Below are 26,802 nucleotides of genomic sequence, written 5' to 3'. Positions count from 1 at the left end.
AAAAAAAAAAAGAAAAAGAAAAAAAAAAAACACATAAATGAGTTAGGCGAGCTGGTATGCATGTGTAGTCCTAGCTACGCAGACGGTGAGGCAGGAGGATTGCTTGAGCCCAGGATTTCAAGGCTGCAGTGAGCCATGTTGGCACCATTGTACTCCAGCCTGGGAGAGAATGAGACCTCATCTCTAAAAATAAGAAAATACAATAAATAAATAAATAAAAGTTTAAAAATGTCCTGAAACCATGCGAGGAAGACTCCCAGAATGCTCAGGTGGCAGCCACAGCAGCAGGAGATTTGAGTTCCTATAGGATGCGTTCCACCCCACCCAAGGTTCTCTGGAGAGGCTGCAGCAGTCACTACCCTCCCAAAATACGGAGTGCAAACGAGGGGCTACGTCCAGGAGCGCAGGCATCACTGGAGAGAGAATCCACTGCTCCGATCAGATTTCCATGGGCGTTTGAAGCACACAGGTTATGAACCACTGCCCAGAGTCATCTGTTTACAGGGCAGCCAACTCCGGGCTCCCCTGAGGCCAGGACTCACACCCAGGCTCTGCAGTCCTGGCAGCCAGCCCACAGAAGCCAGGTTCTCTGCCACAAACACCTTTGTCAGGGGTTTCTGCTTTTGTTGACACAACAGGGGCATCCTGCCCATGGGAAGCACCAGCCGTCCCAGAAGGCCAGGGAATCATCCCAGTCAGCAGGAAAGTGCGTTCATCAGAGTGGGCTGTCAGAGGCCCACTGCAATGGGACGCGGGCTACTGGCAGGCAGGGTGCTTAGACACAAATGCTGCCAATTTGCCAAGTCGCCTGGGGAGGATCCTGGGTGAACTTTTTCAACCACCTAAGGCCTGCCCTATTCAGGCCAAGATTTCTATTCTAACACAGCAGTCAGCTGTCAGAGAAAGGAAAAAGAAAGGAAATTCCATAACAAAATTGTTCTGTAAGGGAATCTCTTCCACCTGGGAAAACTATCTTTCCCAGAAACTTGCTGTGGTCTCATTTAGCAGTTATTTACTGAATTCATCCAAAGTATCAGCTATCTACCTTTCCTTCCTTTCATTCATTCATCCACCCATCATCCACATCCATCCATCTATCCATTTATCATGCCATCTATCCATCTATCCATCCATTACCTATCATCCATCATCTACCACCATCTACCATCTGTCCATTCATCAATTCATCTATTCATTCACCATCCATCCACCCATCATCCACGTGTCTATTATCCATCATCTATCATCATCCACCATCCACCACCACCCATCCATCCATCCACCCATCATCTACCCAACATCTGTCATCCACACCTAACCATCCACCATCCACCATCCATCCATCCACCCATCATCCACCATTCATGCATTCATCATCCATATCCATACATTATCCATACATCTATCATCTGTCATCTACCATCCATGCATCCACAGTCCATCTATTGTCCATCCATTACCCATCATCCACCATCCACCACTACCCATCCATCCATTCACCCTTTACCTATTCATCATCCTTTTTTTTTTTCTTTTTTTTTTGAGACGGAGTCACCTAGGCTGGAGTGCAGTGGTGCGATCTTGGCTCACTGCAACCTCCGCCCCCTGGGTTCAAGCCATTCTCCTACCTCAGCCTCCCAAGTAGCTGGGATTACAGGCGCCTGTCACTGCACCAGGCTACTTTTTTTTTTTTTTTTTTTTTTGTTTTTTTTTTTTTTTTTTTTTTTGGTATCTGTATTTTTAGTAGAGTCAAGGTTTCACCATATTGGTCATGCTAGTCTTGAACTGCTGACCTTGTGATCCGCCTGCCTCAACCTCCAGCACCTCCCAAAGTGCTGGGATTACAGGCGTGAGCCACCGCAACTGGCCCTATCCATCACCTATCCATCAATCTATCATCCATCCATCCCTCATTCGACCATCATCCATCCATTCATCATCTATCCATTACTCATCATCCACTATCACCACCATTCATCCATCGTCCATCCATCATCCATTCATCCATCTATCCACCATCCACCATCCATTCATCCACCCATCCATCCAGGATCTGAGAGCTCCTAATAAGCCAGGCACTAGGCCTAACAAGGAATATGAGATGAATAAGAAACAAAGTGCCCACTCTCAAAAACCACAGTAAGAAATCCTCCAGAAAGTGGACTTCTGCTCAATATGATAAAATTTCTAACAACCTAGGCTTTCTGAAAGTTGAAGGAGTTCCTGTCCTGGTGATAATAAAACAGGCTTGATGACCCACTTTCAAGAGAAAAGAGTCCTTGCCTTGGTAAGGAGAATGAACCAGGGGAAGCCTTCCCTATCTCTAGTGGGAGGCTCTGCTGGTATGTGCTAGGTGTTTTGCTTGGGACTGCTAAACCACGTGCCTTTGGGAGCTTACAGTTCACAAGGGAGACAGTGGAGGGGACACACAGCAAGGCTTGGCAACAAGAGCTCTGAGGCAGGCCTGGGATGGAGGGGTGATGGGGAATGGGTGCACAGATAGATGGCTGGGTGGATGGATAGATAAATGATGGACTGAGGGATGGCTGATGGATGGATGAATGGATGAATGATAGATTGAAGGAAGATGAATGGTGGATGGATGGTAGATGGATAGATGATGGACAGTGGATGGACAGATGGATGATGGATTGAAGGATGGCAGATAGATGAATGGATGGATGGACTGATGGATGTTGATGGTGGATGGATGGATGGATGAATTGATGGATGGTGAATCATGCATGATGGATAAATGGATGGTGATGGTGGATGGATGGATGGATGGATGAATGGATGATGGATTGATGGATGGTGGATCATGCATAATGAAGGAATAGATGATGGATGGATGGATAAATAAAGTCTGACAAGGTGAGAGAGTTCCAGGTAGTAAGAGGTGGACATTTAGGAAAGGGAGAAGAGCTGTCAGGCAAGGCTCCATCACAGCGGAGGGCAGTGCAGTTGTCAGATGCAGGGAATCGATGAGCTTTGATGGTGACTTTGTCTCCTGCATCTCAGAACTTTTGGACTAGAGGGATCTTAATAAATCCTTTGTTTCTACACTTGGATTTAATGGGCTTTTCAAGTATCAGAGAGCATTTGGGGACTAACAGAGGACTGCCAAGTGTTTTTATTTTGTTGAGAGAGACAAAGACATATATACATATATAAAATCCACCAGATCTATCATCATAACTTCAGAAAAAGACCTTTGAACATCAAACAGGAGGGTATGTTTCCAAATTCTTTTTTCTTTTTTTTTAGACGGAGTCTCACTCTGTTGCCCAGGCTGGAGTGCAGTGGCACGATCTCAACCCACTGCAACCTCCTCCTCTCAGGTTCAAGCAATTCTCCCACCTCAGCCTCCCTGGCTGGGATTACAGACACGTGCCACCACACACGGCTAATTTTTGTATTTTTAGTAGAAATGGGGTTTCATCATGTTGTCCAGGTTGGTCTTGAACTCCTGACCTCAAGTGATCCTCCCGCCTCGGCCTCCCAAAGTGCTGGGATTACAGGCATGAGCCATTGTGCCCAGCCCCAAATTCTTTTTTTTTTTTTTTGAGATGGAGTTGAATTCTTGTCGCCCAGGCTGGAGTGCAATGGTGTGATCTCGGCTCACTGCAACCTCCGCCTCCTGGGTCCAAGCCATTCTCTTGCTTCAGCCTCCTGAGTAGCTGGAATTACAGGCATGTGCCACCACGCCCAGCTAATTTTGTATTTTTAGTAGAGACAGGGTTTCTCCATGTTGGTCAGGCTGGTCTCAAACTCCCGACCTCAGGTGATCCACCCGACTCAGCCTCCCAAAGTGCTGGGATGAATTGATGGATTCACACCCGGCCCCAAATTCTTAAATGTGGAAGAACATTGCCCAAATCATTCCCAAATCCTTGTCTTTCACATTTCACTAAAGCTGCTCAGTTTGCCACTATTTATTCAGCAGCAACTGTCTTCTAAGTGGCAAAGAAGGCTGCAGCCTTTGTCACCTTGGAGCTGACCTTCCCTTGGGGAGGTCACCCAGGAAGCATTTCAGAAGGGAAAGCTGTGTGCTCAGAAGGTAGGTGCTGAGGGAGCACAGCATGGAGGCTGCCCTGCTCTGGGGTGACAGTGGGAAAAGCAGGTCCAAGCCTTTTCTTGTATTAACTAATGAGAGAAGTGGCCCCAACAGGGAGGTGGCTCAGAGAGGGTCAGCCACAGGCCCCAGGCTGTACAGCAGTGAGTGAAGAGCCCAGACAGAGGGGTCCCAAGAGAGGTCCCTCAACACATCATCACAGGCTCCTGCAGCTTCAGTGGGTGTTCCCACGGCTGGTGCCCCATGGCCAGAGCCTCAACGTGAGAGGGAGCCCATCTGCCTGACGGGGCCCCCACCCCACGGCCAAGGGGTCATGCCTATCTGTGGAACGGCTGTGGGGCTGATACAGGGCCAGAGGAGAGGGACAGCCTGGGACTGCTGGGCTCCTGGGATGTATCTGTTTGTCCAGAGGGGACTCCTGAGTGGCTTGGCTGAGGGACAAACATAACTTGAAGGAGAGAAGTTCTGGGGCAGGGGGTGGGGATTGTTGTTAAATTCGACCACTGGACAATGAAATCCAGCTCTTCAGAAAGGCAGCATGCTTGGTCTGAAGGGGCTTCACCCAGGCTGGTCCCTCTGGGAAGCCCAGCAGCGAACTAGGACTGGAGGCTTCCGACGATGGTCATGGCTAGGGGCCAATGAATCACTGCAGCACAGCCCTCGGGACCCAGGTTCAACTGGGGTGGGGGCACACGTCTCTCTTAAAGGGTCCCCAGTGATTCTGATGTGTCAACTGGGTGAGATTCCTCAAGCTCAGATTGCATTCTGTGCTGACCCCTCCTCTGTGCTATGACCAGAAGGGAGGCTGTTGACAACGCTGTCCATGGCTCGGCCTTGACTCTGTAATGGCTGTATGGGACCCTGGACAGGAGACTGCCAGGAGGCGAAGGGGGTTGGTGCGGGGGGGGGGGGGAGGAGGGGGGGGGGGGGGGGGGGGGGGGGGGGGGTGTCTCTGACATGCTGATGGCCATCCTCCCATCAGTGGGCAGTGGTCACTGGGTCTCTGGCCTGGCCTCTTCCTGAAGGAGGGCACCTTGGTCACAGGCTCTGGGATTCGGGGGCCTGGCTGCTGGTAGCTGGTGGCTGGGCTGCTCAGCCGGGAGGGAGGCTATGGCTCTGCCTCTCTGTCCCCATCCTGGGGCAGCTGACCTCCTTTCCTAGGAGCTCAGGATGCCGCCTGTGCCCTGCTTCTTGATGTTGACACATGCTCACCTGGCCATGCCTCCTGGGGCCCTCCAATGCTGTCCCCAGCCCCTGGACACCTGTGACTTTGTATCTTCCCCTGGCAATGCTGACTGTCTGGCTGGACACCCCCAGTTCTGGCAGGGATGCACAGGCTGAGGCAGGACCTCATGGTGGCCTGGCCAGCCCAGCCGGGCGCTGGGGGCTCCAACTCCCAGTGGGGGTCCAGACTCCCAACACTGCCCACTGCCCAGCAGAGAAGCTGTGCTGAATCCCTGCCGGGGAGTTCTCACCTCCACTGTGACAAAAATGCCCTCTGCCCACAGGTGCACCCACTGCTGCCAGCTTTTCTCCTCAGATCTGCAGGGCAAAGACCCTACCCCACAGGCCTCCGCCTGCCTGATCTTCAAGCCCCTTCCTCGCGCCAGTGAGGAGCAGTCTCCTGTGCTCCAGGGACTGGCCTTGAGGCGTCCGGAGGGTCACACGGAACACAGGCCCCGTGTGCACACTGCGCCCCGTTTGACCACCACACACCCACCACATACCTGGGACCCACAGAGCTGGGGCACAGTGACCACCGCAAATGCATTGGGTCCTCCCTCCTGGTGCTCCCCGGGTCTCCCACCAGCTCACGCCACACCTGCCAGGGAGGGGCTGAGTGAGGGGTGCCTTGGACCCCAGCTGCAGCCGCCCGCGCAGACCGGCCACTGAAACATCAAACGTCATCTGGGACCCATCGCCCCTGACAAAGAACAAGCAAAATCCTCCTGGTGCCAGGGCAGGCTTCCAGAGCAGCCGACGGACGGGCCCTGTTCCCCCACCGGGGGCCGGAGAAGACCCTCCGCGGCCGCGCGCGGGGAGCTCGGGCCGCGCCCCCATCCCCTCGGGGCTGCCCACCTTCCCTCATTCCTGCGGCCCAGGAGGAGCCAGGCGGCCGGGAGGGGGTGTCGCGGCGGCACAAAGGCCCCGGAGCCACCTGAGAGCGGAATGCCGCCCGCGCCCGGCGCGGCCGCGGCCCCTGACACCGCCGGGCGGCCCTCGCGGCCGGGCGCCGCGCTGACCCGCTGGGGCGCTTGAATCCGGCTTTGTGCGCCACTGTCACGCCGCGTTAGGCCCACAATGGCCGGCGATATTTTATATGAATTTCCCCCTGGTCGGCGATTAGGCGGGCGCAGGCCAGTCATAGCAACCTGGAAGTATGCGCCGCGCGCCAGGCCGTCGGGCGCGAGGGGAAATCCCCATTCAGACGCTTTAATGCCGCGGCGCGAAGGGCGTGTGAACCGCCCGCGCTTCTGCACTCTCCCCTTGTGCTTAATCTTGTCGCCGTCGCCGGGATATTGTGCTCCCAGCCGGACGCGGCGGGAAGTCGGCCGGGGTCCCCCTCCCACTGCGGAGAGTTAATGATATACCAGAGAGGCCGCCGAGCAGGGGAGCCCCCACCCCAACGCATCTGAAACGGCAACACTTTCCGATGGGGGGGTCAGGGGTCGCAACCTGGATTTGGGGACGTGGGTTCCCTAAAGAGCTGCCCTCTGCTTCCCCTGTGCGAGCAGGCAGGCCCCGTCTCTGTGCCGGTCTTACAGGCGGGGGACACACAGGGAGGCGGCGGACCACCCCCGAGGGGCTCCTGGGGGTTCTGCGGGGAGGAGAGGAGGCTGTGCTGTCTCCTGCCTGGGGATGGCGCTGGGGAGATGATGGGGGGACTTGTGGGGGCACCCAGCAAGGCTTACTGACACGAACCCTTTATTTACCCTCCCCACCCTTTGGGGCTGGAGGGGTCCTGGGCTCTAACCAGGAACCTGAGTGTACTTTGAGTGGGGTTGGCCTGAGGTTCGCAGCCCAGGGCAGGGGGTGGGAACTGGAAATGCTGAGGGAGGGGTGGTGTGTGAAGTCTGAGCCGGGCAGCCACGGTTGCAGGCCCCGCCCACACTGGGGAGGAAGCAAACCCCAGGCCTCTGGGAGGTGTCCACAGGAGTTGTGGGAAGCACACCTATTTCACAAGCACCAGAGATTGCACACCTCCCCCCCACCCAGCCCCCAACCCCTCTAGTAGGTACCAGGGACTGGGAGGAACTCCTGGGCCCAGCCCACGCTGCAGGGCACAGAGGGTGTGGGCACAGGTGGCGTCCCTAGGCTCCTGGGCTCAAGTTCTCCTGGCCTCCATCCCCTTCTCTAAGGATCACACGCCCCAGAGCAGGCCAGGCTCTCCACAGAGCCACGAGCCGCCTGAGACCCAGCAGCCGTCCCTGCCCTGCCTCTGTCCCTGTGTCTTCTTGGCCAGCTTCACCTTGCCAGGGGTCAAGAGAGGGGTGTCTCCAGCTCTGCAGGGAAGCGAGCCCTTCGGTGCCTGGGGCCTGCCGCAGGGGACAGAGAAGCTATGTGGTGTGCCCAGTCTCCATGCACTCCAAATTCCTAAAATGCTTTCTGCCCCAGGCAGGTTGAATGTCCTGTTCCTTTTGGACCCCAGAAGAGAGGGCTCTTCTGAAACCAGGCTCAGCTTCTGTGGCAGAGCCCCATGTTCCAAGGCCCGATGGTTTCTCCCAGCTGCAGTCTGGTGGCCCCGGCCCCCAGTCCCAGGCCAGGTGGAGGGCAGATGAGCTGAAGGCAGGAGGTGTGAGGATATGAAGCTCCTTCCCTTGTATGTTCACACTCATGCACACATGCACACACATGTGCATACTCACAGGCCCACACACACTATAGACACACATGTGCACCCCTCATGATGCACACACGAGGGTGCACACTCACACATGTACAGACACACAGGAGTCTGGGCCCCTCTCCTCACAGCTGGCCGGGGGTTTTTAACTCTGTTCAACAAGGCCGTCTTGGCAGGGGTGGCCAGGCACCCTGTGGCCCCTGCCACAAAGCCTGGGTGACCTTTGACATGATTAGGGTTGCCCTGACCCTAATCCAATCAGATGATTACGGAGAGCGTGGCCAGGGGGCAGGCCAGGGCCTCCACAATGGCCTCCTGAGCAGGTCTCTCTCTGAGGCCCCCGGCGGGCTCCTTCCTCCCAGGCCACCAGGACATCAGGCATTTTGGAGTCTCCTCGGCAGGCAGCAGGGAGGAGCCAGGACTTCCCCCTTCCTATTCAAACCTATTTAAACCATGAGGAGGTAGGGGGGTCCCAGACTCTGTTCCTGAATCAGAAAGGGGAAGAGAAGGGGGTAGTAGGATCAGAGAAGGGGAGAAGGAGAGGGTGGAGGGGACCTGGGTGGGACGGGAGGGAGGCTGGAAGTGCAGCAGGAGCTCAGCCTTTTGCAGAGAGGCCAGCACAGCAGCAGGAAAGCAACCCAAAATGCGGCTTCCCGCCCCACCGCCCCCACCCGACGCCTGGCACTTTGGAGCAGGACCTGGGCATCTGTGGGGCCCACTTGCCCCTGGAGAGTCTGCAGCATTAATCCAAGAGCCCCCTTGCAGATCCATTCCTGCACTGTCTGGAGGGACGCAGGGATGGGGCAACTTCTGGAGTCCTACCCTCTCTACTTCCTGCCAGGCTGCACTTGCTCTCCCTGTGGGCCCTGGGCTCCTCCAGTGATTCCTAAACTGTACATTCTAGCTAGGCCTTGTCACTGCTGGGCCTGCCTGGGGGCTCTGCTCACCTCCACATCAGCCCCAACCTTCATATGGGCTGTCCCCCCTGCCGGGGGACATTGGAGCCAGGCTGACAAGGCTGAAGTCTCTGTTTCATCACAGTGCTTCAGTTTCCTCATTTGTAAAGCAAGGCCACCGCAGTGCTAGTCCCATCAGACGGGTAACAGGATTCAACTGGCCACAGTGTGTCGAACACTTAAACAGTGCCTAGAAAGCACTGGATATGTGTGTTTTAAAGAAAGAAAATCCTTCAAGATTCAGCTCAGGGGCCACCTCCCCTGGGAAGCCCTCCTGGGATTCCCCAAGGCATGCACTATTGTCCTTAGGTCACTTGCGTAATTTATCCTTTCTAAGCATGTGCTGTGTGGCAGAGCGCATCTCTGTGCTTTCCCAGGTGACAGACTGTGTATATTTGCACCACCTGTATACCCGTGACATGTGCTAGAGGGATGCTGTCACATATTAGACCCATGGGAGACCCCCAGAGGGCCTGGCTCCTGTTTCAGGAGACTCCTGGGTCTTCCTGGAGCATGCCAAAGCCTAGGGAGTTTCTCCCAGAAACCAAGAGTGGGAGCCATTGATAACAACTGGGACTTGTGAAAATCAGGCACCTTCAATTCTATTTTCCACAAACTTTAAGGAGCACCTGAGTCACATGCTGAAAGGCTTTTTCAACATTTTGGTGCTAGGCCACCACGTGAGTTTGGGCATGCATAACTCTGGAAAAAGTCAAAGAATTGAGAGGTGTGTGACAACGAAGTGCTCCCATTTTATCTATTTATTTATGTGAACAAAGTTTTTCTCACATCTGGATCTATAGAGTTTAAAAGCAAGATGGGCCTACCGGAGGCTAATATCCTATTCAGTGGCGAAAGACTGAAAGCTGTTTGTTTTGACGAAAATGTGCATCCATATTGGAAGGAAAAAATAAGACTATCTTATATGTAGAAGGCCCTAAGGAATCTGCAAATAAAAAATCTATTAGAACTGATAAACAACTCCAGCAAGGTTACAGATCATAAGATCCATATGAAAAACCATTTGTGTGTGTGTGTGTGTGTGTGTGTCAGACAGAGTCTTGCTTTGTTGCCCAGGCTGGAGTGCAGTGGTGTGATCTCAGCTCACTGCAATCTCCACCTCTTGGGCTTAAGTGATTCTCGTTCCTCAGCCTCCTGAGTAGCTGGGACTACAGGTATGCACCACCATGCGTGGCTAGTCTGTATTTTTAGTAGAGACAAGGTTTTATCATGTTGTCCAGGCTAGTCTTGAACCCCTGACCTCAAGTGATCTCCCTGTCTCCGCCTCCCAAAGTGTTGGGATTACAGGCATGAGCCACCACACCTGGCCTCATTTGCATTTCTATACACTAGTGACAAACAATCCAAAAATGAGATTAATAAAGCAATTTCATTCACAACAGCATCAAAAAGAATAAACATTAGGAATACATTTAACAAAAGAAGTGCAAGATTTGTATGCTGAAAACTACAAAATGTTTTTTTGTTTTTTGTTTTTTTTTTTGAGACGGAGTTTCGCTCTTGTTACCCAGGCTGGAGTGCAATGGCGCGATCTCGGCTCACCGCAACCTCCGCCTCCTGGCTTCAGGCAATTCTCCTGCCTCAGCATCCTGAGTAGCTGGGATTACAGGCATGCGCCACCATGCCCAGCTAATTTTTTGTAGTTTTAGTAGAGACAGGGTTTCACCGTGTTGACCAGGATGGTCTCGATCTCTTGACCTCGTGATCCACCCGCCTCGGCCTCCCTAAGTGCTGGGATTACAGGCATGAGCCACCGCGCCCGGCCTTACAAAATGTTATGAAAGAAATTAAAGACCTAAATAAATGGGAAGATATCCTATGTTCATGGACCAGAAGGCATAATATTAGTAGAGCAATATTTTATAAATTGATCTACACATTCAACACAATTTCTAAAAATCTAAGCTTTTTTTTTTGCAGAAATTGATGAGCTAATCTTAAAATTCATATGGAACTGTAAGGGCCTCCAAATAGCCAAAATAACCTTGAAAAGAAAGACAAGCTGGAGGACTTACATATTCTAATTTCAAAACACTACAAAACTACAATAATCAAAACAGTGTGGCATTGGTATAAAAACAGACATATGGAACAATGGAATAGAATAAAGAGCCCAGCCAGGCTCGGTGGCTCACGCCTATAATCTCAGCACTTTGGGAGGCCAAGGCAGGTGGATCATGAGGTCAGGAGATTGAGACCATCCTGGCCAACATAGTGAAACCCCATTTCTACTAAAATACAAATAAATTAGCCAGGTGTGGTGGTGCGTGTCTGTAGCCCCAGCTAGTTGGGAGGCTAAGGCAGGAAAATCACTTGAACCAGGTGGTAGAGGTTGCACTGAGCCGAGATTGCACCATTGCACTCCAGCTTGGCGACAGAGCAAGACTCTGTCTCAAAAAAACAGAGCCCAGAAATAAATTCATACATCTAGGGCAAAATGATTTACAGTAAGGGTGCCAAGACTATTCAAAGGAGAAAGAACAGCCTGCAACAGATGGTGCTGGAATAACTGGATTTCCACATGTAAAAGAAGGTGACTAGATCCCTGCCTCATATCATCTATGAAAATTAAAATAAAGACCGAGATGTAAGAGCTAAAACTGTAAAATTCTTTGTGTGTGTGTGTGTGTGTGTGCGTGTGTGTCAGAGTTTCACTTTTGTTGCCTAGGCTGGAGTGCAATGGCCTGATCTCGGCTCACCGCAACCTCCGCCTCCTGGGTTCAAGCATTTCTCCTGTCTCAGCCTCTGAGTAGCTGGGATTACAGGCCCGCGCCACCATGCCCAGCTAATTTTGTATTTTTTGTAGAGAGAGGGTTTCTCCATGTTGGTCAGGCTGGTCTCGAACTCCAGACCTCAAGTGATCCGCCCACCTTGGCCTCCCAGAGTGCTGGGATTATAAATGTGAGACACCGCGCCTGGCCTAAAACTGTAAAATTCTTATTTAAAAAAACCTAATTAAGAGTAGGTCTTTATAATCTTGGGAGAGGCAATGGTCTCTTAGATATGGCATTAAAAGCCAAGAAACCAAATAAAAAGTTGATAAATTGGAATTCATCAAAATTAAAATCTTGCATGCATCAAAGGACACCATCAAGTAAGTGAAAAGATGACCCACAGAATGGGTGAAAATATTTGCCCATGATACAAAATAAAATCATGTATTGGATAAGGGACTTGTATGCAGACTATATAAAGCACTCTTACAACTCAACGACAAAAAGACAAATAACCCAATTAAAATGTAGGCAGAAGAATGGAATAGACATTACTCTAAGGAGGAGAGGCAAGTGGCCAATGAGCACATGAAAAGATGCTCAGCGTCCTTAGATGTCAGGGAAATGCAAATGAAAACTCAGTGAGACACCGTTCACACCCACCAAGACGGCTAGAACAAAGTCAACAAGTGTAAAATAACAAGTGTAGTGGGGATGTCAGAACTCAGAACCCTCAGACCCTGCTGACGGGAATGCACAATGGTGCACACACTTTGCAATAGTTTGACAGTTCCTCAAAAAGTTAAGCACAGAGTTCCTCTATGACCCAATTCTGCTCCTAGGTATATGCCAGAGAGAACTGGAAATACACATTCACACAAAAAGCGTTATTTATAATAGTCAAGAAATCAAAACAACCCAAATGCCTATCAATGAGTTAATGGATAAACAAAATATGGTCTAGCCATATAATGGAATATTACTCAGCCATAAAAAGAAGGACTTTCTGGTATATGACCAGGCTCCTAGGCCATAGATTTGGGGGCTCCAGAGCAGGGCTCGTTCAAAGGCCTCTCCTTGAAGCAGCTGGAGGTGCCATCAGGTTTATTACCCAGTGATATTCACCAACTTTGGGACTTTGCATTGAACTGGCTGGCCCCAGCGCTTATCTACTGGCTGGGATTCCCATCTATGCAGGTCTGTGCCTTTCCATGGGCGTAGTTCAATCCAGACAGTGATGGCACAGGCTCCCCAAGGCTCAGCTTGGAGGGCACACCCAAGGATTCCTGAATGGTGTGACTCATGAGGCTAGCTTCCTCCTGGCCCCCAGCTGGGTTCAGCTGCCCAGGGTGGGAGTCAGCGAGCTAATACAGGTGTCCTTCCCACTTCCGTAAGCGAGGGACACTCTGACATTCTGGAGGGCAATGGAATACCCTAAAGACTCCTGAGGGTAGCAGGGCTCTCGGGAATGGCGGGTTCCCCTCCGACTTCATACAGCACAGCCTTCCTCCATCACCTGGAATGTCTCCAAGCACAACAGGGTCCCGCTTTCTTCCTAAAAATCCCCGCTTCCTTCTCCGCCCTAAGCACCCCACCCTGGCTCTGGAGCCAGCAGCCACATGGCACAGGGCCAGTCTGGTGCCTCTTGGCCTTCTGCAGCATATGCGTTGCCCATGCCTCCTTCCATGCCACCATTGGCTACAGCACAGCCCAAGAATCCTAGTGGGCAGCAACCGCATCACGTGCACACATAGGCAAGCACACGCACAGGCACACACGCACATGCACAGCTACACACACACATGCACACCACAGCCACACGCACACGTGCACACCACAGCGACATGCACACATGCACACCACAGCCATGTGTACATGTGCACACCACAGCCACACACACATGTGCACACCACAGCCACACGCACATGTGCACACCACAGTGACACGCACACGTGCATACCACAGCCACATGCACGCGTGCACACCACAGCAACATGCACGCGTGCACACCACAGCCACGTATACACGTGCACACCACACACACACATGTACACGTGCACGCCACACACGTGCACACCACAGCCACACACACGCGTGCACACCACAGCCACGCGTACACGTGAACACCACAGCCACATGCACACGTGCACACCACAGCCACATGCACACGTACACACCACAGCCACGTGTACATGTGCACACCACAGCCACACACACACGTGCACGCCACAGCCACATGCATGCATGCACATCCACATGCACACACCCCACAGCACACACGTGCATGTTGTGCACACATGACACTACATCACACCATATGCCCAGACACATGCACACTCACATACACACAATGCACCACATGCCACACACACCCTCCAACACATTGGATGAGCTGCACAGCCCTGGGACCTGACCCCTATGCACTCTGGCAGCTGTGCCCAGGCAAGCTGCGCTGGGTACTACCCCAACCAGCAGCTCTGAGAAGTCTGACAAGCTTAAGTCTTCTTCCATTTTATAAATGAGACACTGATGCTCCAGGAAGGGAGCTGCCCTCACCCAAGGTCACAGGAAGGCCACCACCCAATCTCCCTTTGCTCCAGTTTCTTTTCCTACATAGACCCTAATGTGTTCATCAGAGACATCCTCATCCCAGGCCCTCAGTGACCAGTGCCTGGGCTCCAAGCCTGACCCTCTTGTCCCCACTCTGCCCCACAGTGCCTTCTCCACGCCTGAAGAACACAGGCCTGTGATGGGCGTGGGGGCATGGCCAGGACTGCCGGACGCTGGAGGGCTTCTGCCCCTGGATGGCCTCAGCCAGGCCCCGCCACCCTGCAGGCAGTGTCAGCTGCACACTCAGGGGCTCTCCTAGTCCGCCATGCATGGCGTGGTCCCCAGAGCCAGGCCCTCCCTTCCAGAGGATTGTGGTCTTCCTTCGCATTTGGCTGCAGGGGCTGAGCAAGACCATGCTCTCCTTCCACAGCATCAGCTCATGGGGCTGAGCGGAGGCTGTGAGGTGGGGTGAGGGCGTAGGAGTGAGCGTGGGGGCCACCCCTGAGGGAGCCTGTGGTGTGATCTCAGCTCACTATAACCGCTGCCTCTCAGGTTAAAGTGATTCTCATGCCTCAGCTTCCCAACTAGCTGGGATTACAGGCGCCCGTCACCACCCTTGGCTATTTTTTTTGTATTTTAGTAGAGATGGGGTTTCACTATATTAGCCAGGCTGGTCTCAAACTCCTGACCTTAAGTGATCTGCCCACCTCGGCCTCCCAAAGTACTGGGATTTCAAGTGTGAGTCACCGTGTCTAGCCTATCTGTTTTTATTTTATATTTTTAGAGACAGGGTCTCATTCTGCTGCCCAGGCCGGAGGGCAGTGGTGCCATCATGGCTCACTGTAGCCTTCACCTCTTGGGCTCACGTGAGCGTTCCTGAGTAGCTAGGACTACAGGTATGCACCACCATGCTTGGCTAACATATTTTATATCTGCAGAGATGGGGTCTCGATGTGTTTCCCAGGCTGGTCTTGAACTCCTGGCCTCAAGCAATCCTCCCACCTCAGCCTCAATGGCACTGATCCCACTCATAAGGCTTCACCCTCACGGCCTGACCACCTCCCAGAGGCACCTCCTAACTCTGTCACATGTGGGTGAGGATTTCAATGCAGGTATTGAGGGGGCGTGGGGTGCAGACATTCATGCCATTGCAGGGAGGACAGAGAGGACGGTAAGGTGGCAGCCAGGGGCCCAGAGTTTTTCACCTGAGCAACAGAGAACTGGAGTTGTCCACTGTAAAATGAGGGAGCCAGCGGAGAAGCAGATTTCTGGAGAAGTGAGATGAACTGTGGCCTTGGGCATCCTGCCAGCAGCACCCCCAGGAGGGCAAGGTCCATGGGAGGACTTTCCCAGAGTGACCGTCTTGCCTGTGTCCTAGCACCCTTCCTTCAGCACCATGGCTTCCCAGGTCTCCTGGGCCTACTGACCACATGCTCAGCACAGCTGTGGTCCCGTGGTCCCAGGACTACGCTGGGCCACCCTGGGGGAGATGGTGCTGTGCAATTCCGCCCTACATGCTGGCCTCCCAAAGCAACCCTGACACTCCATCAGGTGGTGGGATCAGTGTCCTTTCCCAGAACTCAGCCTGGAACCCAGGAGGAAGCTCCGGGGCCCTCCCAAAACTTAGACACAAATGGTTAGTACCAACATTGCTAGATCTCCAGAGGGCATTCGAAGGGCCACTGTAACCCAGCGAACATCAGATTGAGGAAGCAGTGAACTTGCCCTGCTGGGAGAGCCTGGCGGTGTTTTCATGTGGTGGTGCCCACAAGCCTCCGGGACAGTGAAGTCCTGAAGACAGATGGGGCTGGAGTTTCCATAGTGGAGGGGAACCCACCTCGAGATAGTTCTGGAGGGAGCAGAGCAGACCTTTTCCCCAAGGAATTATTTGTCTGTTTTAACCTGTCTGGGTCAAAAAATTTCATTTTGCCTAACTCAGAACTCTCTCAGGATGGAGCAGTGGCTAATCGAAGGGTGGGCTTTGAAAACTTTGAAAGCTAAATAAAAGCCACCGCCACCTGGGGCAACTGGATAAAGGGCATTTGTGAAAAACCTGCAGCCAACACTGCTGAAAAAATCATAGACGACACAAACAAACAGAAGCACACCCCATGCTCCTGGACAGTAAGAATCAATATTGTGAAAATGACGATGCTGCCCAAGGCAATCTGCAGCTTCGATGCGATTCCCGTGAAAATGCCAACATCATTTTTCACAGAATTAGGAAAAACAATCCTAAAATTTATATAGAATCAGCCGGGCGTGGTGGCTCAATTGCTGTAATCCCAGCAATTTGGGAGGCCAAGGTGGGTGGATCACTTGAGGTCAGGAGTTCAAGACCAGCCTGGCCACCATGGCGAAACCCCGTCTCTACTAAAAATACAATAAAAATAAATTAGCTGGGTATTGTGGCACAGGCCTGTAATCCCAGCTACTCAGGAGGCTGAGGCAGGAGAATCTGGGAGGTGACTTAAACCCAGGAGGCAGAGGTTGCAGTAAGCCGAGATCACTCCACCACACTCCANAAAAAAAAAAAAAAAAAAAAAAAAAAAAAAAAAAAAAAAAAAAAAAAATCATATGGAACCAAAAAAGAGTCCAAATAGCCAAAGCAATTCTAAGCAAAAACAAATGTGGAGGTATCACATTACCCAACTTGAAATTACACTACCAGGCTATAGTGACTGAAACAGCACAATACTGGTATAAAAGTACACACATAGACCAATGGAACAGAGTAGAGAACCCAGAAATAAAGCCAAATACATACAGCCAATTGATCTTTGACAAAGTAAACAAAAACATAAATTGGAAAAAGGACATCCTACCTAATAAATGGTGCTGGGGAAACTGGCAAACCACATGTAGGAGCATGAAACTCAATGCCTATCTCTCACCTTACACAAAACCAACTCCAGACGGATCAAAGACTTAAGTCTAAGTCTTGAAGTCTGTTGGCCAGGCTGGGCTCGAACTCCCGACTCAGGTGATCTGTCCACCTCGGCCTCCCAAAGTGCTGGGATTACGGGTGTGAGTCACTACGCCTGGCCTTATATACCATGTTTTCTTTGTCCACTCATGAGTTGATGGGTATTTAGGCTGGTTCTGCGTCTTTGCAGTTGAGAATTGTGCTGCTGTGAACATGCGTGTGCAAGTGTCTTTTTCATATAATGACTGCTTTTCCTTTGGGTAGATACCCAGGAGTGGGATCAGGGAACTATAAAAATTCTGGAAGAATAATTCTATAAAAATTCTGAAACTAAAAAAATCCCAGAAGACAACATTGGAAAAACTCTTCTAGGCATCAACTTAGGCAAAGAATTTGTGACTAGGAGCCCCAAAACAAATGCAACAAAAACAAAAGTAAATAAATGGGATCTAATTGAATGAAAAAGCTTCTGCACAGGAAAAGAAATAATCATCAGAGTAAACAGACAACCCACAGAGTGGGAGAAAATATTCGTAAACTATGCATTTGACAAAGGACTAATAAACGGAATCTACAAGGAACTCAAACAAACCAGCAAGAAAAAACAAATAATCCCATTAAAAAGTGAGTAAGGGACATGAGAAGGTTTCACTTAGAATAATGGCCTCCAGCTCCATCCAAATTGCTGCAAAAGACATTATTTCATTCCCTTTAATGGCTGAGTAGTATTCCATGGTGTACGTTCTCTAAAGAAGATATACAGATGACCAACAGACATAAGAAAAAATGCTCAACATCCCTAATCATCAGGGAAATGCAAATCAAAACCACAGTGGCTATCACCTTACTTTTGCAAGGATGGCCATTATTAAAAAATCAGAAAATAATAGGTGTTGGCGTGGATGTGGTGGATGCTTGTACACCGCTGGTAGGAATGTCAATCAGTTCAGCCACTTTGCAAAACAGTATGGAGACTCCTTAAAGAGCTGAAAGCAGTTCTACCATTCAATCTAGCAATCCCATTACTGGGTATCTACCCAAAGGAAAAGAAGTCATTACATGAAAAAGACACTTGCACACGCATGTTCACAGCAGCACAATTCCCAACTGCAAAGACACGGAACCAGCCTAAGTGCCCATCAACTCATGAGTGGACAAAGAAAACGTGGCATATAAGGCCAAACGCAGTGGCTCACACCTGTAATCTCAGCACTTTGGGAGGCCGAGGTGGACAGATCACCTGAGGTCAGGAGTTCAAGACCAGTCTGGCCAATATGGTGAAACCACGTCCCTACTATAAAAACAAAATTAGTGCGACTTGGTGGAGGGTGTCTGTAGTCCCAGCTGTTTGGGAGGGTGAGGCAGGAGAATCACTTGAACCCGGGAGGTGTAGATTGCCGTGAGCTGAGATTGTGCCACTGTACTCCAGCCTGAACAACAGAGTGAGACCCTGTCTCAAAAATCTAAAATAAAATAAAGAAAATGTGGTATAGATACACCATGGAATACGACTCAGCCATTAAAGGGAATGAAATAATGTCTTTTGCAGCAATTTGGGTGGAGCTGGAGGCCATTATTCTAAGTGAAATAACTTGGGAGTGAAAAAACCAAATATCCTATGTTCTCACTTACAAGTGGGAGCTGAGCTACGAGCACACAAAGGCATGCACAGTGATACCACGGACTTTGGGAGCTCAGAAGGGGGGGGCTGGGAGGGAAGCCAGGGATAAAACCCCACATATTGGGTACAGTGTACACTGTCTAGGTGAGGGGTACACTAAAATCTCAGCAGACCACTAACCATTCATCCAAGTAACAAAAAAACCTGTGCCCCAAAAGTTATTGAAATAAAAATTAAAAATAAATAAATAAAAAGAATGAATGAAAAACCTGCAGCCAATACCATATATGCAGGCAGCTGAAAGTTTTCACCCTAAGAAGACGAGCAAGGGAGTCCACTCTGACCATTTCTGTTCAACATAGGACTGGAAGTCCTAGCCAGAGCAATGAGGGAAGAAAAAAAAACAAAAGGCAACCAAATCAGAAAGGAAGAAATGTAGTGCTTTCCAGCCACAGATGACATCAACCTATGTATAGAAAATCCTACAATTCAACAAAACCTTCTCAAAGCTAACAAACAAATTAACCAGGGTTACAATTGAGGATCAAAACTAAAAAAATGTAGTTTTTGATTAGAAAGTTGTATTTCTATATATTAGCAGAGAAAAATCTGAAAAAAAAATATTAAGAAAACAATTCCAAGCTTGTCACAGTGGTTCATGTCTGTAATCCCAGTACTTTGGAAAGTGGGAGCATCACTTGAGCCCAGGAGTTCAAGACCAGCCTGGGCAACATAGAGAGACCTCATCGCTACAAAACAAAACAAAAAGCACAAAAATGTAGCCAAGCGTGGTGGCACTACTCAGAGGCGGAGGCAGGAGAACCGCTTGATCCTGCAAGGTGGCAGTGCAGTGAGCCTGGATGGCACCACTGCACTCCAGCCTGGGCGACAGAGCCAGATACTGTCTCAAACGAAAAAAAAAAAGGAAAAGAAAGAAAAGAAAATGATTCCATTAATAATAGCATAAAAAAGAAAACAAGTACTTAGGAATACATTAACCATTGAGGTACACAACTCATACCCTGAAAACTACAAAACATGGCTGAAAGAAATCACAGAAGCTGGGCACAGTGGCTCATGTCCTGTTGTCTGAACACTTTGGGAGGCCAGGGCAGGTGGATCGCTTGAGCCCAGAGGTTAGAGAACAGTCTGGGCAACATGGCAAAACCCCATCTTCACGAAACATACAACATTCAGTGGTGCATGGTGGCGCACGCCTGTAGTCCCAGCTACTTGGGAGGCTGAAGTGGGAGGATTGCTCGAACCTGAGGCTGCAATGAGTGCGGATCAGGCCACTGCACACCAGCCTGAGCAATGAGTGAGGCCCTGTCTCAAAAAGAAGAAAATTAAGGAAAAAGACCTAAATAAATGAAAAAATAGAAAGATCCTGAGCTCCTGGATTAAAGGACTTAATATTGTTAAGGAGGCGATACTCCCCAAGGCAGCCTACAGAATTAATGCAATTCCCATGAAAATCCCAACGGCCTTTTTTTTTTTTTTTTNAAAAAAAATCCTAATAATAACAAAAGATAGAAATTGCAGACAAGACAATGACCTTTGCCAATAATATTTTGACGATTTTTTTTCTATTCAGCAACAAAACAAGTGGCTGCTTTATATGCAGAGATTGAGCCACACTTTCCTGGAAATGCTGGAATAGAAGTATATGAGCACAATGCAAGAATATTTTAGACTCAATTTATTAATTGAGAGGAAGATTTGTATAGATAGTTATAAGATCTTCTTGAACTCATTAGGTCCATGAGTTCAGAGAAACTGTTGGGTTCCATAAGTAATTAAAGTGACTCATTAGTTCAGTCAACCAACACTCAATTCAGTGAAAATTAAATTCATTTTAATTTTTTGATTGAATTTTGTACTACTGCTCAATGAACCCTCTAATTCACCGAGAAAGAAAGCAAAACAAAACAACAAAGCCTCAGACAAAATTGCAAATTTCCTTTTGCTCTTTGCTTACTATTTTACTTACATCTGTATTTTCACATGTTCTTTTTTATTTCTTTCTTTTCTCTGTGTATGTGTTATTCCTTCTTGAACAAAATACGCAAAATATGCTATTTTTGTTCTGGCTCTGACTTCTGTCTTCACTACTGGCTCTTTTGTTTAGTCAGCATCATCGTGTTCTTCCTCTTTGTTGGTTCTTCCCTTCAGCATGTTGACGTATTCAATTCTTTCTCAACTCTGAAATTCTCCTAAACCATATATCTTCTCTTGCATTTCCTTAAATAGTTCCTTTTTATTTAAAGATCAAGTTCTTTTTGGTCTGTTTGTTTTACAGACGGAGTCTCGCTGTGTCACCAGGCTGGAGTGCAGTGGTGTAATCTCTGCTCACTGTAACTTCCACTTTTTGTTTCAAGCGATTCTCCTGCCTCAACCTCCTGAGTAGCCAGGACTACAGGCACATGCCACCACACCCAGCTGACTTTTGTAATTTGAGTAGAGACAGGGTTTCACCATGTTGGCCAGGATGATCTCAATCTCTTAAAGGCCAAGTTCTTGAAAGAGAAATTTGTACTCCATCCATACTTTCTTCACCCCCACACATTCCTAAACCCACTGAAATATGGTTTCTACCTTTACCACTCTTCTAAGAAATGAACCTGTGTGGGTCCAAGATTCTTGCATATTCCTGTCTCAAAGCTCCCCAAGACGATCCATACATTCTGCAATTTACTAGAAAGACTTTCTGCACTAAGCATGTGGCTGTATTCCACATGGCTAACATTTATTATAACAGAGTAAGGGTCTACCAACAGATCAGTAAAGGAAAATGACACAAATGGAATCTGGTAGAATCCATGCTCTGGGTTTCTGTGTTCTCCACTTTCCAGAAGTCACATAGAGCACACTCTTCCTCCAGCAGTGACAGTGCAGCCACACATGTGCAGCATTTATGTCCAGGGAAGCCCAATTGAGACTCAGAGTTTAGGATTTCTATTTGGGTCTGCTGGAGTAGGCATTCTCTGCCTAGAAACTACCAGAATTCCACATTCAAGAAGGAAATCAAGTATTAACTGTTGGCACTTTTTTTTTTTTTTTTTTTTTTTTTTTTTTTTTTGCACAAATGGAAAAACCGCTTCTAAAATTTATATAGCGTTGAAAGGGACCCCAAATAGCCAAAACAGTCTCTTTTTCCTGCCCCCCACAAACAATCTGGAATCTTAAACAAAGTTGGAAAACTTACTCTTCCCAATTTCAAAACATACCACAAAGCTACAACAATCAGAATAGTGTATTATTGATGACGGGACATACAGACCAATGGACTGGAATTGAGAGTCCAGAAATAAACCTACATATCTATGGCCAATTGATTTTCAACAAGGGTGCTAAGACCATTTGATGGGAAAAAGAACAGTTTTTTCAATAGAAGGTACTGGAATTTCCATATGCAAAAGAATGTGGTTAGATTCCTACCTCATACCTTACACAAATATTAGGTCAGACACTTCAAAGTACAGATGAACTATTACGTTCTTAGAAGAAAACATAGATGTGAATCTTTGTGACCTTAGGTTAGCGATTTCTTGCTTCAGTATGACATCTAAATAAGTTGGATTTCACTTATTAATACACAAATTAAAAAATTTTATGTATCAAAGGACATCTCAGGAAAATGAAAAAACCTACAAGATGAGAGAGAACTATTCACCAATTATACCTCTGATGTGTGCCCAGTATCCAGAATATATAAAGAACACTCACAATTCAGCAACAAAAACACAAAGAATTCAATTTAAAAATGAGCAAAGGTCTTGACTAAACATTTCAAAGAAGGTCTAAAAATGGCCCCAAAGCCCATGAAACAGTGCTTGGTGTCATCAGTCATCCGGGAAGCACAAACTGAAATCAGGAGGTTCAACGTCATGCTCGAGGTTGGCTAGAAGTGAAAAATACAACCCCAGAAAACAGTGTGTCAGTGAGGATGTGGAGAAGCCCGAGCCCTCAGACAAAGCTGGCAGGAACACGAAATGGCACAGCCGCTGCGGAAAAGAGTGTGATGGTTCCAGCCCATTGCAGCATTCACCTCCCAGGTTCAAAGTGAAACAGAATTACCTTGTGGCCCAGCAATTCCACTCCTAGATACAGACACCAAAAGGTGTGAAAACAGGCGTTCAGACACACATATGTCCAAGAAGGCCACAGCAGCATTACTCACAGCAGCCAGAAGGTGGGGACCACACTCATGTGCATCTGCTGAAGAATGAATAAACTAGAGTGGACCATCCATGAATGGAATATTATTCAGCCAGGAACAGGCATAAGTGCTGAAGCTGTCTGCAGTACAGGCGAATCAACTGTCCACAGCTCAGTGAAAAAAGCCAGACGAAAAGGACAGGTATTTAGCAACGCCGTTTCTTAATCCCACAGAGTGGCTAAGTCCCAGGAGAGAAGGCAGGCGGGTGGGTGCCAGGGGCTATGGAGGGGAGAGGAACGGGAACGGCTGCTGAAAGGGGCACAGGTTTCCTTTTTGAGTGATGAGGGTATTTTGGAACTGGGCTGAGGTGATGGCTGCCAGCTCTGTGAGTATACCAAAAGCTACTGAGTTGAATACTTTAAAGTTGTGGACTTTCTGTTATGTGAATTTCACTTCAACTTTTTAAAAAACATGCCAATTTTGTAATCCTGTGTCTGTTCTGTCTCTCTCTGTGTCTCTCTGTCTCTCTGTGTCTGTCTCTCAGTTTCTCTCTGCATGTCTGTCTGTCTCTCTTTCTATTTCTGTGTCTCTCTGTGTCTCTGTCCCTCAGTTTCTCTCTGCGTGTCTCTGTGTCTATTTCTGTGTCTCTCTATCTCTCTCTCTGTCTCTCTGTCTCTCAGTTTCTCTCTGTGTCTCTCTCTGTCACTATTTCTGTGTCTCTGTCTCTCTCTGCCTCTTTGTGTCTCTGTCTCTCTATTCCTCTGTGTCTTTCTCCTTCAGTCTCTCTGTCCCTCAGTTTCTCTCTGAGTGTCTCTGTGTCTCTCTTTCTATTTCTGTGTCTCTCTGTCTCTCTCTCTGTCTCTCTGTCTCTCAGTTTCTCTCTGTGTCTCTCTCTGTCACTCTGTCTCTCTTTCTATTTCTGTGTCTCTCTGTCTCTCTTTGTCTCTCTATTTCTGTGTCTCTCTCTGTCACTGTCTGTCTTTCTATTTCTGTGTCTCTGTCTCTCTCTGCCTCTTTGTGTCTCTGTCTCTCTATTCCTCTGTGTCTTTCTCCTTCAGTCTCTCTGTCCCTCTCTGTCTCTCTCTCTGTGTTTGTCTGTCTCTGTGTGTGTGTCTTTCTCTCTCTGTCTTTCTCTGCATGGCCCTGTCTCTATCTTTCTCCATCTCTCTGTTCCTCTCTCTCTGTGTCTCTCTGTGTCTCTGTCTGTCTCTCTGTCTTTCTGTTGCTCTTTCTTCCCCAGGGTGTCCCCAAACTTCTCCCTTCTTGTGGGTCTTTAAGTTTGTGTATTTCCCCTGCAAGCCTGGCCTGTTCCCTGGCTCCTGGGAGCAGCCCCGCCGCTGGGGGTGGTGGAGTCACCCTAAGAACGCCCGATTTCCTCTCCAGGGAGCAGAAGGAGGAGGGGTACCTGAATGACCCCACAGGCTCAGTCCTGCTCCAGCCTCAGACCATCCTCCCCAAGGTAAGCAGGAAAGACCGCAGCGCCCGTGTGAGGCGCTGTTCCCTTTGTGCGCACAGACGAGAATGCCAGGGCGCACCGGGCAGGAGGCTCCGTCCCGTTCCGGACTCTCCTGCCCTCCCCGAGACCACCCCGTACCTTTGTCCAGCACGGGCCCAAAGATGGCCAGGCTGTCGTGGACGGTGGTGCAGTTCCACCGGCGGCCTCGGAACTGGTGCTGGCACTCCTGGATGCCGATCTTGATGCCCTCGGCCACGCTGGGCATGATCTCCACGTAGTTCCTGCAGAAGCGCAGCTGCTTGGGGACCAGGCCCGGGATGCTGGCACACAGGATGGGCTGCGAGCCCAGGGAGGAGTACTGCGGCCCGACTGCCAGCGACCTACAAGGGCAAGAGCCGGCGGTGAGTGTGGCGCCGGACGGCAGCACAGGCGAGCAGGCCCCAGGCCCGCTCGGGGGCTCCAGCGCGTTTGGGGGGCCAGACGCAGCTTTCATCATAAAGGAAATCTGATTGTTTTATTTTGCAAGTAAGAGAATTTTTACTTAAAATCCTGATTAGAGGCTGGGTGTGGTAGCCTGTAATCCCAGCTACGCGGGAGGCTGAGACAGGAGAATTGCTTGAACCTGGGAGGCGGAGGTTGCAATGAGTGGAGATCGCACCACTGCACTCCAGCCTGGGCAACAAGAGCAAAATTCTGACTCAAAAGAAAAATCCCTATTAAAGATCCTCTATGGCCTCTAAAATAATGTTTATAAACCATGCCTTCTAAATTTCTTTTGAGACAGGATCTCAGTCTGTTGCCCAGGCTGGAGTGCAATGGTGCGATCACGCTCCCTGCAGCCTCCAGATTTGCTGGGACTGCAGGGACACACCAGCATGGCCAGCTCACTTTCATTTTCACATTTTGCAGAGGCAAGGCCCTGCTATGCTGCCCAGGCTAGCCCCAAACTTCTGGCCTCAAGCGACTCTCCCGCCCGAACTTCCCAAAGTGCTGGGATGACAGGCACGAGCCCCTTGCCCAGCCCGTGAGCCTATATGTTATGACACAATGCTGTGTGCTGAACAAACACTCAATGCTGGCTATTTCATTTTTTTCTAGATGTTTTGATATCATCCATGTGTTTTTCTACATGTCTTATCTGGAAGTCTGATTTTATGAGGAGGCCAGGACCCTGCCCTGCCCTGTCCCCAACACTCAGCTCAGAATCCAAGCTGTCCAGATCTGCAACAGGAAGCAACACAGCCCGAGGTTCCTGCCCCGCACAGCTGCGCACCCCGCGTTCACACCAGGCTGACCTGGAGCCACTGGCAGACTCAAGGCTAAAGCCTAAGAACTCGGTCCGGGGACGGGGTCAGGTGGGGGCTGCCCAGAGGAGGGGTGCCCTTGGCTCTGGGATTGGAGGAGGAGACTTGGCTTCTGGGGCGTAGGGGTGACCCAGTGCAGAAATTGCTGTGAAACTCAGGACCATCCGGCCAGCCCACAGGCCTGCGCTTGGCTCTGTACCCCCAGATGTAAACACGTGTCCACAATGAGACGTGTTCAGGAATCTTCCCAGGCCTTTGAGCCTGAGAGCAGGAACTTGGAAGCCACCCAAGCATCCATCAATAGGAGTGCGATTAAACACATGAAGGCCACCTCTAGGGTGCCATGCTGCTCGGAAACCGAAGGCCTGGGCTCCGGTGCGCACACAGGGAGGAGGGGCGCTCAACCGTGAGACGCTCCTGGGGCCCTCCGCACTACCCAATCTGAGCCCAAGAGCAAGCAACACCCATCGGAGCGCGAGGTCAGCACCGTGGCCACCTCACTCCCCGGCTCCAGGTCGCAGCAGCTACCAGTCTGTGCTCTGCTTTGGCGAAAGCCATCCCACACCTGTGCCTTTTAAATTGATGTAATTAAGTTTAAAATTAATTAAAATACAAGAAACGTAAAGTTCAGTCTTTCAGTGGCACCAGCCATGCTTCACCTGTGGCCCTGTGGCTCCCCTGAATGGGACAGTTAGACAGGGAATGTGCCTGTCGTCAGGGAAGCTGTGCCCGGCCAGCCTGGCCGAAGTGCTCTGCGTGTGCCCGGGATGCTGGTTACCTGAGTGCTTCACGTCAGAATGAACTAAGGATGGAGGGGCTTCCATTTTGCTGTACAAAATACACCTCAATTGGAAGGAATCGCCAGGTCCTTTTGGGTACCGGTGGAGGTGGGTGGAGGGAGAGGGTTCCTCACAGTTACGACCACCTGTCAATGTGTCCACTGGATCCAACCAGTCTGGCCTCTGGACGGGACTCCCAGCGTTCAGCGTCCCCAGCACGTCCACACCCTGGAGGCCTGGCCTCCCTCTTCCTGGCCACGCTCCCTCCTGCCTGGCCCTCATCTGAGTGCATAACCTCGCACCAGACCCCATGGGCATCCCCAGCCCCCACCCAAGGTGCTTGCAGAGTGAGCTCCCCGCTCCCTCCCTCATTCATTCACTACACGCTCGCTCACTC

The 26,802-nt window shown here is 49.9% G+C and overlaps 1 protein-coding gene across 1 annotated transcript in view; it reads right to left on the bottom strand.

Moving 5' to 3' along the window:
- Positions 1-26,802, bottom strand: part of WNT3A (Wnt family member 3A) — a 58,658-nt gene that overhangs the window by 17,091 nt on the left and 14,765 nt on the right. The window contains exon 2 of the mRNA XM_017532047.1: positions 24,461-24,702. Within this exon, the coding sequence (XP_017387536.1) occupies positions 24,461-24,702 (242 nt within the window). The remainder of the gene's footprint in view (positions 1-24,460; positions 24,703-26,802) is intronic.

This window comes from Cebus imitator, unplaced genomic scaffold (assembly GCF_001604975.1).
Source record: "Cebus imitator isolate Cc_AM_T3 unplaced genomic scaffold, Cebus_imitator-1.0 Scaffold75, whole genome shotgun sequence".
Lineage (NCBI taxonomy): Eukaryota > Metazoa > Chordata > Mammalia > Primates > Cebidae > Cebus > Cebus imitator.
Note: the sequence above shows the minus strand (reverse complement) of the source record. Positions and strands in the feature narration are given on the sequence as shown.